The 13241-nt window shown below is 33.6% G+C and overlaps 6 protein-coding genes across 6 annotated transcripts; all 6 read right to left on the bottom strand.

Annotated features, from left to right (window-relative positions):
* Positions 1 to 822: 822 nt before the first annotated feature.
* PHYBLDRAFT_184718 (hypothetical protein) lies at positions 823 to 2479 on the bottom strand. Its single transcript, XM_018438979.1, has 4 exons — positions 2060 to 2479; positions 1620 to 1883; positions 1252 to 1426; positions 823 to 1169 (listed from the first exon to the last, which is right to left on the bottom strand). The coding sequence occupies exons 1-4, from the start codon at positions 2370 to 2372 to the stop codon at positions 1103 to 1105; spliced, it is 819 nt and encodes a 272-aa protein (XP_018297296.1). The 5' UTR covers positions 2373 to 2479; the 3' UTR covers positions 823 to 1102.
* Positions 2480 to 2869: 390 nt separating this feature from the next.
* On the bottom strand, positions 2870 to 3289 carry PHYBLDRAFT_162332 (hypothetical protein; the record flags this gene model as incomplete). The annotated part of the gene is made up of 1 exon (XM_018434602.1): positions 2870 to 3289. The coding sequence occupies one exon, from the start codon at positions 3287 to 3289 to the stop codon at positions 2870 to 2872; it is 420 nt and encodes a 139-aa protein (XP_018297295.1).
* Positions 3290 to 4161: 872 nt separating this feature from the next.
* On the bottom strand, positions 4162 to 6370 carry PHYBLDRAFT_75465 (hypothetical protein; the record flags this gene model as incomplete). The annotated part of the gene is made up of 3 exons (XM_018443059.1): positions 4162 to 5777; positions 5868 to 5998; positions 6121 to 6370. The coding sequence occupies 3 exons, from the start codon at positions 6368 to 6370 to the stop codon at positions 4578 to 4580; spliced, it is 1581 nt and encodes a 526-aa protein (XP_018297294.1). The 3' UTR covers positions 4162 to 4577.
* A 495-nt stretch (positions 6371 to 6865) lies between these two features.
* Positions 6866 to 8477, bottom strand: PHYBLDRAFT_58304 (hypothetical protein; the record flags this gene model as incomplete). Its single annotated transcript, XM_018440293.1, has 8 exons — positions 6866 to 7069; positions 7177 to 7232; positions 7316 to 7368; positions 7487 to 7565; positions 7693 to 7744; positions 7883 to 7985; positions 8119 to 8147; positions 8253 to 8477. The coding sequence occupies 8 exons, from the start codon at positions 8475 to 8477 to the stop codon at positions 6866 to 6868; spliced, it is 801 nt and encodes a 266-aa protein (XP_018297293.1).
* Positions 8478 to 9013: 536 nt separating this feature from the next.
* PHYBLDRAFT_106870 (hypothetical protein) lies at positions 9014 to 9852 on the bottom strand (the record flags this gene model as incomplete). The annotated part of the gene is made up of 4 exons (XM_018427964.1): positions 9014 to 9103; positions 9277 to 9382; positions 9529 to 9593; positions 9763 to 9852. The coding sequence occupies 4 exons, from the start codon at positions 9850 to 9852 to the stop codon at positions 9014 to 9016; spliced, it is 351 nt and encodes a 116-aa protein (XP_018297292.1).
* A 1945-nt stretch (positions 9853 to 11797) lies between these two features.
* Positions 11798 to 12900, bottom strand: PHYBLDRAFT_162328 (hypothetical protein; the record flags this gene model as incomplete). Its single annotated transcript, XM_018434601.1, has 5 exons — positions 11798 to 11865; positions 11990 to 12079; positions 12300 to 12480; positions 12696 to 12714; positions 12860 to 12900. 5 exons carry the CDS (start codon positions 12898 to 12900, stop codon positions 11798 to 11800), a joined length of 399 nt encoding a protein of 132 aa, XP_018297291.1.
* Between the last annotated feature and the right edge of the window lie 341 nt (positions 12901 to 13241).

The following is a 13241-nucleotide window of genomic DNA, read 5'->3' as shown; positions in this document are numbered from 1 at the left end:
CACTTTTGTACATTGTATTGTATTGTATTGTAGTGCAGTGCAGTATAGTGCAGTTTCTGTAGATTTTTTCTTTGTTCATGTTTTGTGCAGGAATTTTTTTTTTAGCTTACCAGGCTCTGGTACTGACTCCTGCTCTGGGGTCACTTCCAGTTTAGGTGTTTTATTTTGTGAAGAGGCTCGCTTAGACTTGCGAGCTGGTCCAGATTCTGATCGTGTTTTGCGTTTAGATGCCATTAGGATTTCAAAAAAAAAAGTGTTTCTTAATGTTCAAACCAAGCACACGAAAATGACTTTTGACCCGCTTATAATAAAAGCAAAAAAAAAAAAAAAATCAAGCTGGTGCAGAAGGCAGTCCCATCCCTCCTCCCCCCCCCCCCCCCTTTTTTTTTATTTTTTTTTTTAAAAAAAAAAATAGGTTTAAACGCAGTAGCCAAAAAGTCAAAAAAAAAATCAAAATCAAAATCAAAATCAAAATCGACACGTTCGTGACGAATTCAATTTCTAATCTAATTTTTTTATGGTATTATAAGAGAAGAAGCAAATTCGTTTTTAAAGTATAACGTTTTAGAAATTTGAATTAGAAAAATGGCATCAGGAACGTATTAAAGAGATGAGATAAAATAATAGGATATCGTAATTAAACAAAAAAAAAGGGGGCTTTCAACAACTTTTTTTAATTTTAATTTTTAAACTTTTTGAACTCTTATGCCTTATCTGTTTGAGTTTAAATAATAACCAATAAAATGCGAGTGCTTTTGAAGGGCGTTGATGAATTAAAAAAGTATTTTAATATTCTTAGATTAATATTAACCAATGATTTTTGTAGTTTAAACTCAAAATTTTAATTTTTTATTTATTTAAATAAAATAAAAAAAAGTATGAAAGGCTATTGAACTCCCCTAATAGCACTATTATTATTATTATTATTATTATTATTTATATTCATTTATTTATTCATTCATTCACCAGGGATAAGAAATACTAGAGAAAATACAAGAGGTAGAAAGTATAGTAGTATTACGGACGTGTGTTTAGTTTGTAAGTGTATGTGTTTGTGTATATTTTTCTTTATACGTATGATATATAAGGGGGTTTGTATAATTTAGTGGTGATAGATATGTTGAAGGGTAGTGTTGTTGTCGACCGACCAATCAAGTTTACGAACCAAACTAAAAAAAAATGCATTTTTTTGTTTTTTAATACTCAATTATTATTATAATTAATTTATATAATATATTATATTATATTTACCCGTCTTCAATGGCGTAGGCCCAAGCGTGAACAGTCAAAGCGCGACCATTTTTCCAGGCATTTTGGACAATGGTAGAGTGACAGACATTCTTGGCAGAGTTGATAGCATTCAATTCGACCAATTTACGGATTCTGTCCTCTTCGTTATCCAATTCTTCCAGCTCTTGTTGATGGACTGGTATACAAATATTATGATGAATGATGATGGTGAATGATAAATGATGATGAAACGCAGAAAGAAAAGAAAAAATTAGTAAAATGATCATGATTGTTTTTTTTTGTATAGTGTGTATAGTATATTTGTGTGTATGGATCATGAGATTAAAACACACACACATATATATATATATACATTTTTATAAACTTACGTCTGTAAACATCCTTGATGTTTCTCAGCCAGTTGTCGATAAGACCGTACTGTTGCTTTCCATATGCAGCAGCAACACCTCCACAGTTGTAGTGACCACATACAATGATGTGCTCTACCTTGAGGACTTCGACGGCGTATTGAATGACAGAAAGACAGTTGAGGTCCGAGTGATTGACTACATTGGCAATATTGCGGTGAACAAAGATCTCACCCGGGCCAAGCTGCACGAGTTGGTTTGCGGGTGCACGAGAGTCCGAACAGCCTGTAGAAAATAATATTAATAATGGAAGTAGGATAAATATAAATAGATTGAAATACAACAAAAACACAATAGAATAGAATAGAATAGAATAGAATAGAATGTAATTAATTTAAACAAAAGAAATATGTGTATATTATTATACTATAATTGTCATTCATTTTGCTTAAATACTTTACCAATCCAAAGTAACTTTGGTTCCTGTCTCAAGGCAATGTTCTTGAAGAATAGAGGATCCTCACGAATGATGGAGTTAACCCAACGACGGTTGTTCATCAAAAGTCCGTCAAGAGAGCTGTCATTGGGATCGAAGCGACTAATGGTGGCTGGTGTACCGCAATGACAGTCTTCGTCATTATTGGCGTTGCTGTTTTGAGATGTCAAGACCAAAGGCTCCATTGTGGTAGACTCCTTGTATGTCTTATCATCTTTGTTAGACTGAGGGTCCTTTGCAAAGCGCTGGGGATCAAACTCGGTAGTGGCAGGGAACATGTTTTGTCAAAGGTGATAAAGGTTAAGAAATAATACAAGAAAATATGTCTTATATACACAAATCAATTGATTGATTGATTGATTGATTGTGATAAGGTAAAAATTATAAGAGTGAAAGAAGGAGGAGTAGGGGTTGATACAAGGCTTGAAATTAGATTAACTTGAATTTACTCGAATTTGACTCGATTTGACTGACTTGAGTTTGACTGTTTTTTTTTTTGTCTTTAATTTTTTTTTAATATAAAAAATAGAATAAAATGCGGATCAAATAGAATAAGCTGGAATAAAATAAAATAAAATAATATTAATTTTTTTCTATATATTTTTTTTTTGAGTGTTTGGGGTAAGTTTTTATTTTATTTTATTTTATATTAAATAATAATTACAATACTGACTTTTTTTTTTATTATATAAAATACAATAGAAATACAATAGAAATAGACAGAATGAAGATGGGATAAGGTAATTTTTATATATATATATATATTTCAATTTATTCATTCAGTAGCTCTTTCAACTTCATCTGTCCCATTCTGTACTCTTTGCCGTGCTCTGGCTTCCATATCTGTGTCACCAGAGACGTGCCCAACAGCTTGTTCCAGCTTTCCCATCCATCGTTCATATTCACCATGGGCCCAACTTGGTTCATGTGCCTCTGCTCGTGCTTGAGCTTCTCGATACATGTCTTGGGCTTCTAATTCTTTGCGCCGACCGGCCTCTTCCCAGTCTTCTTTTCCGGTAAGTGACCCTAGTGTTGATTGTATTTGAGCAGCTCTACGCCACAGACTACTTGTGATCTTGTCAACATAAGGATCCCCTCCTCCCATTCCTCCCACTCCTCCTGCTTCATGTTGCTGATGTTGCGAGTTTGATTGTGCTTCGTATCCAACTACGTCTGCTTCCTCCTGAACAATCATTTCGATTCGGTCGGTAGAGTTAAAGGGAGGAGCATCTACCCCATTTGAATGATGCAGATGTGGGTTTTGGTGCGGGTTCTGTTGATTACTATTATTCATGTGTCTTCAATATATATATGGTTTTTTTTGGTTTAAAAAAAAAGAAAGAAAGAATCTTAATAATTTAGAATATATGTACAACAACAACAACAACAACAAAAATAATAAAAACAAGTGAAATAAGATAAATAAGCAAAAATAAAAATGTAATTCACTTTAATACTTCTTTACCTTTCATATACGTGTATATATATAATATATATATTGTTCTTTTGGTTTCATGATGTCATATTGATGCCTGTCTAAAATGAAAAACTCCTCGCTTTTTTTTTTAAAATAATAATAATAATAATAATAATAAATAAATAAAATAGAATAGAATAAAAATGGTTGCTAAGCGATCTTTGATTAAACTTTTTCTTTTCTTTTCTTTAAAAAATAAATAAGAATAGAATTACGTTTCTTGATTCTACAGATAATTTCAAGATACATAACATAAATGCATGCATGCATACATATATACATATTATATATATATTAAGAAGTATTAGAAAAATTTTAAAATCTGTTGATTTGCTTGAAACTCTTTTTTTTTAAAATAAATAAATCTTCATGACAACTATGGTTACTATGGTTATTATAGTTACTATGGTTACACCTTGTTAAACGTTTCGAGAAGTGTGTGGTGCTAAATGTAACTGTGTTTAAAGTCATCTGGTCCACACACACACACACACACACACTATACATTACACAACTGAATCCAATCATCCAGTTTTGCTTCATCTTTGATAATTTTCTTTATAAAAAATATTATCAAACACAATTCAATTGTTTTATAACTTTTATCTTGATGTATTTTTTTAGGTATATGTAATGTATATGTATATGTATATGTATAAGAATAAAAAAAAAGAAAGAAAAAGAAGAGGAATTGTGGGTAAAATGTCAAAATAAATAAATAAATAAATAAAAAGCGTACATACAGGTTTTGCTCGTTTTTGAGATAATTCTAGCAAGAAAGTAACAAAGATCATGCCTTGAAAGGACATGAACTCTTTCTTCATTTCTTTAGAGAGAAATGAAGGCAAGGAAAAGTAAGAGAGATAAAAATGGCCAGCAGACTAACTCTATTTTCTTATTCATTTTTCTTCTTTTTTTTTTAAAAAAAAAAAGTACTGTGCATGGTTGAATGAAAAGAAGAAGAAGAAAATATATAAAGAAGTTAAAGTAATATGTATACATATATTTAACATTTTGCTGATCGTCGAAGAGGTTTACGGAAATGTCTTTTGGACTCTCGTCTTAGGATGATACGGTCTTGTAGATTGATCTTGGTTGGGTCAACGATAGTAGAGACACTCAGACCATTATAATCATCTTCTTGCCCACTACTGCTACTGTTACTGCTGATATTTGGGTTATTGCTCTGGCTATTGCCGGTTAATGGTTGTAAGGCGTCGTTTTGTTCAAGAGGAGTAATTGGATTATAGAGAGCAACGAGTAGATCAGTCGGGTTCCCTGATTTCTGGATGATTCTTTTCTTTTGCTTGGCTGTGACAAATTTGTTGAAAGGACTACATTCCACAAGGGTGTCCTGGCATCCGACTGAGAATGAGAATGCCTGGCGTTTGCCAACAAACTTATTAGGCTTGTGAACCAATGGATTAAGTTTTGGCTTGTCCTCCTCACTTTTGTCTTTTTTGTCTTTTGTGTGTGCGTCAGATTCTGCTTCATCATCGGCTGAGTCACTTTTTATTGCTGGTTCTGTTTCTGTTGTTTCTGTTGTTGGTGCTGTCCGTGACGCTGATTGCGGAGAATCTGCAATGTCACTCTGGACCGTGTCACCGAGTGTGTTGCCATCGGATGAATCATTATTTTTGTGATTGTTGTGATTATTATTTTTGGTCACTTTGAGAAGATCGACAAGGGCAGCATCAACCGAGTCACTGTTACTACCGTTAGGACCATCGCAATTGTCGTTGTGGTGAATGCAATGTGTTCCGTTCATTTGAATATTCATTTCAGATGGTGGCGTCTGGGGCTGGTCCAGCAGCGGTGACCCTGACATGCTTTCGAAAGTGTCGTGCTCTTGACACACAGACGGCGTGGGTGTGAGGAGATGGTTGGTCATGTGGGTTGCCCTTGCCCTTACTGGGACGCAGGGTGGTTTATCTGTGGGATGTGATTTTATAACATCCGATGAAATATTGGACGGATCTTTGTATAATAATAATAATGCTGATGGTGACGGTGACGGTGACGGTGATGCTGATGCTGATGCTGATAGCCTTGCTGGTGTTGAGGATCTTTCGTTTTCAACCATCCCTTGTTCAGGTTGTCGAAGTGCATTGGAGTTAAGCAGGTGTTTCTCAAGCATCTGTGCGTTGCGGATATTGCAACGAAACATAGTATCCAAAATATCACCTACTACAGGAACCAATCCAATCTATATATATATATTTAACACACAATTTGTTAGTCAATACACAAACAAACCAATATATATATATATATATATATATATTCAATTGCTTACCAAGAAGTCTGCCAGGACATTAAGAAGCATCTGGAATATTATGTAACGCGGTAGGCGTATTTGACAGGCCATCCAGATGAGATGAAGTGAAAACACAGCACCAACAAGATCGCCTATTACTGGGACCAAGCCTTTTGAATTGAATACAAAAAAAATGTTTTTTTGTTTTAGTTGGTGTTTAAATACTAATATAAACTATGGTGTCAAGGTGCTTTTTATAATATTAATTATAGAACAGCAGAATAAGGGTTACCTATAATTCCATCAAGACCAACTGCTAGACCGCAAAATCGGTAATCACGATCCAGCCACCATGCCTGCTGTTGTACCTGACGCAGGATGTGTTGGTCGGATAACTTGAGTGGACTGTCTGGGTCTAAAGTATTCCAGCCGTCATTTTTAATCCTTGGGCTACCAAGAGCAGGATCGTAGATGGTGTTGTGAGAGTAAAGCAAAGGAGTGGTGCTCAATACAGGACTGTATTTGACATTTGGTTTGTACATCATTTTTCTTTTAAAAAAAGCCAAAAGGAATTTCTCCAAATGAAAAGCCAAGTAAGAACAAGGACAAGAAAGGAAACAAAAGAGAAAGGAAGAGAAAGTAAGTAAGTAAGAAAGAAAGAAAGAAGAGCAAAAGTTAATATGAAAAAAAAGAAACGAACGAATGAATGAATGAATGAACAAAAATGAATATATATATATATATTCTAGACTTGTGTGCCTGCTCCCTTATCCGAAAGATGTCCGGCTTCACAGGCCCTGCACCAAGATACGCATTAGTCTGGACATCTTTCTCTTGGTGTTCATTTTTCTGGTCATGCATATCACCCAAAAAGAAAAATTGGTGTTCCGAGAAAGGTCCGAGGCATTTTGTCTTATTTTATTTACAATAATAATAAATTTGTTAATGAAATCCACCTCATTTTATGCTATTTTATGTTATGTTATGCTATGCTATGATATGATATAATATAATATAATGTGCTACACTATAATCTGTCAACGTTTCTTTGTTGGTTGTCTGATTAAAGACACCTTAGAAGAGCTTTGTAGAGGTGCAGATACATAATCAGTAATTAGGTTTTGACCAGATGGCTTGATCTTGGGTTTTTGAGCTGGTTTGACTTTTTGAGCAGGCTCGGCAATCTTGGTGAATGTGCCACCGCACGTCCGTTGGTGCTCGGGAAACCACCGATCCGCCGGCTGGGGTGGTCTTCAAAAAAAGAAAGAAGTTTGACAAAAAAAGAATGAGCGAATGAATGGTAAGACAACAGAACAATCAGGTTTATTTTTATATTAATAATCATTACCTGTTCATTGACCTTTCCACAATACCAAAGTAAGGCGCCTGATCTTGGCAAGGGCCCTAGACAAAGATATAAGAAAAAACAAACAAACAGTGAATACATGTACATACATATAATATATATATATATATTGGGTATAAACTTGCATTGCACTGCCATCGATGCTGTCGATAATAAGACACCTCATCATGAAAGCTTTATTTTTTTTTGTTTTGTGTAAAATGTGAGAATATTTTAATCAGTAACAATGAACCCTTGTAATATTAAGAAGACGAAGAAGGGGAGGGGGGAGGGAGGGGGGAGTTGCACTCACTTGTGATATACAGTAATGTTTGTATTGGCGTCCTTATTGATTCTATTCGCAATCTCCAAAAATTCTGGGCCATGTCCATCTTATATAAAATAAATTATTTATTTCATATGATTAATACATAACAATATAGTACAAAAGTGAATTGAATTGAATTGAATTGAATTGAATTGTACAAGAAATATGAAAGTAAAAAATCTGGTTCTTACCATGACTGGAATGTCCTTTGGTGATAAATAGGTAGGCATGTATCATCTCGTGCTTAACATAAAAAAATAAAATATATAAAAGGGGGTTTTAAAAAATAATAATTATAATTTGTATATAATAGATACATTTTGGTTTATGTTACTGATATTATTATCATTTTTTATTTTATTTTATTTTATTTTATTTTACCAATAGAACATCAACCAAATCTTGAGATGATCGTAGCTTCAAAAGAGGCTCTGATAGTTTGATAGTACATTCACCATTCAGTCGATAACAACAGATACCTGCACTATAACAGAAGTACAAAAGGCAAAGGCAAAGGCAAAGAAGAGAAAAATTGGACATTAATTATAATAAAACAGCAGCATAAAAGACAAGATAGTAATAAAGAGAAAAGGAATATAATTTCCTTTCTTTCTAACCAGAGTGTAAGGCGTTTTGACCATTTAAGCTTTTTTTTTTCAATTTTACAATTTTTGTTTATTTGAATTAATATAAATAAAATAGTTAATAATTTTATTTTATAATTTTATTTATTTATTTATTTATTTTCTACCTCTACCACCCCAAGCTTGTCTTCAAAATATAATGGATTATATGCTGTAAAAAGTGTGTGGACGTCCGGGAATATTTCACTCGTAATCTCATTCTGATCTCGATCAATCGAACGAGCCAATCTTTCGTCATCTTCACATATCTTTCGTCGTTTGTTTGCTTGCTCATTTTCTTCATCCTGAAGAATGCGAGCCAGAGTCTCATCATCAAGACAATCAATAGACATTATATGTATATTGGAATTTAAAGAAGTATATATATATATATATATAGAAAGAATGTACAATAGAATAAAAATAAAAATAAAAAGGAAGAAAAGAAGATAGAAAAAAACCATAGTGACCTTGTTTTGTACATTTATTTCATTGTCTCAATAAACACTCAGACTTATAAACTGTTTATCATTTAGATATAGTTTATCAAATACAGCAATAAAAAAGCATACACTCCCTGTTAATCTATATATCCATATACTTCTTCCCTTCATTTTTGGTGCCTTTCTTTCTTTTTTTCATTAAAAGTAGCTTTCTCTTCTCTTCTTTTATTTTCTTTATTTCATAATTATATACTTTTGTCTATCGACTCATTCACGACAAGGGGATAAAAAAAATAGAGTTTTTGCTGCTGTTGCTGATGATGGTGCTGATGGTGTTGTTGTTGGTGCTATTGTTATTGTTGTAGTTGTGATTGTGGTTGTGGTTGTAGTTGTTGCTGCTGCTGTTGCTGTTGATGTTTTCTTTATACACAAAATAGCCATTCGTCTTACGAGTAATAGTCTGGTTTCTTTACATTCACACCATATTCAGCCAAAGCAGTCGAAAGATCCTCCATTGTCAAAACTGTCTTACGCTCCTAATAATAATCATTATCATCAATACATTCATATATATATATATTAAATGTCGGTTGCATAAAAAGAGAGTGTTCATGTTCATTGCTACAACCATTCTTTCCATTTCTTTTTCTTTTATATTATATTATATATACACTATCAAATCCATCTTATTATCATTATTATTTCTTACCTTTCCAGTTCTGCGGTTTCCTGACTGACGTACTTTACAGTACTGGAATGCATCCGTAGCAATATCAGCAACAAATTTCTGAGCTGCCAATGCCAAAAGTCTTTTTCTATTCTCTTTCGTCTTTTAGCTTCACATTCCCCTTTTCTGTTTGTTTGTTTGTTTGTTTGTCTGTCTGTTTGATATATAGATCCATACACGATATATGTATATATATATCTAATGAATTAATTTAAAATTGAATTTGAGACCTACATCCGCACATCATCACAATCGAACCCTGTTCGACTCAAATAATAGTCTGTTACTGCATCAGGAATCTAAAGGAGAATAAGAGTAATATAAATACACACATACATACATTGAGTAATAAAACAAATAGAGGGATTAAAGATAAAGAATGCAAAAAAAACAAAATTGTTTTTCGTTCTTTCTTTCTTTCTTTCTTTCTTTTCGTTTGGAATGAATTTCAATGGAATCTATACGTACGATTGGGGTGTAATTGTCCATCATGGCCAAGAATTCAGCTAAATTCTTTTCACGGCCATCAGTCTCAACATCTAGTCGTGAATGGTCCATTGGTGTTGGAACGATGGCTTCGATTGATGATGACGACGACGACGACGACGCAGCAGCAGCACCAACCGGGGCAGGAGAAGGGGCAGGAGCAGAAGATGATGATAAAGCAGAAGGAGGAGGAAGAGGAGGTTGGGCAGGAGCAACCGCAGGAGAAGAAGCGGCAACAGGAGTAACAGGAGCGGGGGTAGGAGGAGCAGATACAGAAGCAGAAGCAGCAGTAGGAGCAGGAGTAGTAGGAGCAATAGGTTCCTGCTTGATAGTAGCATTCAATGGAATTGACTGATAATCATGATTAGGATGAGTTTGGGTAGGTTCATGGGTGGAATTATTGTCAATTTCCATTGGTGTAAAAGGACCCGAGGCAGGTGAATCTACACGCGATGGATCAGACATTTTGTGTATAGAGTGTATATAATATGTGTAGTGTAATTTAGTGTAGTTTAGCGTGTGACGTGTAGTGTGTAGCGTGTGTAAACGTAATGCAATGTAGTGTAGTGTAATGTAGTGTAGTGTACAGCCAAAGAAAGCATTGAATTCTGTACATCGTTTCTCCTCACCTCAACGCTTATTAGAGCAGTCACAATACCTTTTTTTTCATTTTTTTTTCCTGCAGAAAGGAAAATCCATCTGTAAATTGAAACAGAATAATGATTCCAGTTGTCGTTTTCTCTGCCTTAATATCTTTATTAAATGCATGTTAGACTCCAAAGGCTAAAGTAACATATATTCAAGAATTTTTCAAGTAAAGAATCAATAGTAATATATAAAAAATAAAAGTGAGTTGTAATTCATTAGATAGCTACCTCTCTTTTTCTATTATGTATATAAGCAAAACAAGACAAGCTTGTATAACACAAAAAGCTTACCAGAATAAATAAATAAGCTATACAGCCAATAATGTCTATCAGTTATTTTAATAGATGGTTATCTTGGCTCTTACACTATGTGTATCTAATGTTGAATCCAAAATAATAATAATCTTTTAATTCTAGTATAAGTAAATAGTCTTAATAAAATATTGCTCTTTTGGCTCATTTCTACATTGCTGATAAACGTCGATTAACTTTGTACCAGTCCTCGTTGATTTCCTAATACTCATAAATTAAAGAAAAAATATTGGACAAGAATGTATAAGATGAAACCATAATTCGTCATTCTTGTAACTTATTTTATTTTAAAGACGTTTCAAATACTAGTTAGCAAGTCCTAATTATCGGGTTACTAAAGAGCATAACAATGTAAGTCGGATTTTTAAGACGACAGGTTAACAGTTGCGTCAGATACAATAAGTACGCTACTCACTTACATATACATATAGCTGCAAAACTCTTAATGTGGTATTGGCTATGTTAATAAGGAAATATGCTTAATGGTACCAAGTGGTATCTGTTGATCTATTTTGAATTCTCTGAAAATTTCTTTAGTGATAACAGCGATATCAATAATAACGATTATAGCATGTATAATAATAAAACCAGTAATAACGCTATAAGTACTAGATTATCTACACAGGGACTTATTGAGGGGGTTTCGTGAGGTCAAGGCTCAAAGATGATGATATTTTCTATTTTGTTTATATTTGAACGGGTATGATTGTTCCCAAAGAAGTTTAAAAGAAAAGAAAAATGATTTCAGAAAGTTGGTTTCAAACAACAGAGTTTGTGAAGAAGAACAATAAACCAACACATCATCATCCCTACCCCCTTATTGAACACGGCATATTTGCTACCTAACGGTACTTTCATTTTCAGAAAGAAAATGGTGCAAATATTGGAGTATAGTGTATTGATTATTAATAATAATCTGTGTAATTACCATGAATGAATTCTAGCTGTACTTTTAGAAATTGGCTTCTTCTATTTTATTTTGTGAAGACTTTAAATTTGTATCATTACTCAATACAATCAAATTTAAGAACTAATACTTATAACATCACCTTATACCCTCATACTAGGTCATAATCTAAATATACTATTGTATGATCATCGTTTCCAAATGACCAGATAGCTCTCTCTATAAAGAGAAATATTGTATTCATAATTAATATCCCTTTATTACATTGTTAGACATGCTTATACACTAAGCTTGAGAGCAAGCTTCGAGATTGAGCGTAGCTGAGTTATGCTTATGACTTTACTTGGAAACTTATTCTTTGAAGTCTCAAAAACCCGGCAGCCGTAAACATCAGGGTAATTCATAATTGGTGCATGGAATTGGAATCCTTGATCTGAAATTTAATAAATATGTTTCTTTTTATCTTTTAAAACCTATTAATACTTGCCGAGCTTGTGGAAGCACACGACCTTCAAAGATCTGACTGTCAGTGACTTCCATCTTCTTTCTAACGGTGTTAAAACAAATGCCCTTCATGACCATCGGATAATGTATCTGGTATTTAATAATAGTATACTGTTTAACACCAGAATAGTCGTAGTTTACTCACTTACCACACCCATCCTCCATACCATTCTTGTTACGAGCTATACCGGGTCTCAGTGACAAAAGTCTTTCAGAATATTTACAATCTTGTAACGCCAAGTTGTCAAAGCACGATTTAAGATTTGAGCATAGGCGGGTTATGAGGTTTATCTTGGATCCCGATATAGCCAGGCTACTGATCGCTTCACACTTCAAAATGAAAAGGAGTTCCAAAAGTGTTCTTTTAACCCAGGCTTGATCATATAGAGGTCTTTAGATGGTATGGTCCTATAGACTCAAAGAAGATCATCTATTCAGCTGTCGTGTCTTTGTCTTTGATTATTTCTTTTCATCTTTTTTGAATTTGCAAAAAAAATTCCCAAACTTCCTTACCATAGTATATGGATATATAATAATCAATCTACCATGTCCCAACCTGCAGAACTGAATAACAAAACATACAGTTATATATGTTGAAGGATCTTACTTATTGACTGTTATTTTGTCAGTTAGACTATATTTATATCGATACATATTTCTTTTATACTTGTTCAAAATATGTCCAGTAGAGTCACTCTGGCATACTTACTAGCCGTATCGCTTAGAAGTCCCAGTAATAAGAAGAGACATGTTGTCGGACTCAACAAGATGTGGTTGTCAATCTAAAAACTTTAATGCTATTTGGTAGTTATAGACTTAAATAGCCAGTGGGCAAGTAAAACATACCTATATCTTGGTCATTTTTGGATGTTTTATATAGGCCGTAGTTTGGCCGTAGTTTGGCCGTAGTTTGGCCGCAATTTGGTTAGATGTCGATGAGAAATCCGTCAATTTATTTTACTTATGACCATAATCCCTATGTAACTTGAGCTCACTTTTAATTTTCTTCTTCTCTGTATTTATTGATATAATCAGCATCAATAGGTACAACCCCTTCAGGACTTTCTATGGTAGGAGAAGTAAAAAAAGGG

This window comes from Phycomyces blakesleeanus, assembly GCF_001638985.1.
Source record: "Phycomyces blakesleeanus NRRL 1555(-) unplaced genomic scaffold PHYBLscaffold_2, whole genome shotgun sequence".
Classification (NCBI taxonomy): domain Eukaryota; kingdom Fungi; phylum Mucoromycota; class Mucoromycetes; order Mucorales; family Phycomycetaceae; genus Phycomyces; species Phycomyces blakesleeanus.
Note: the sequence above shows the minus strand (reverse complement) of the source record. Positions and strands in the feature narration are given on the sequence as shown.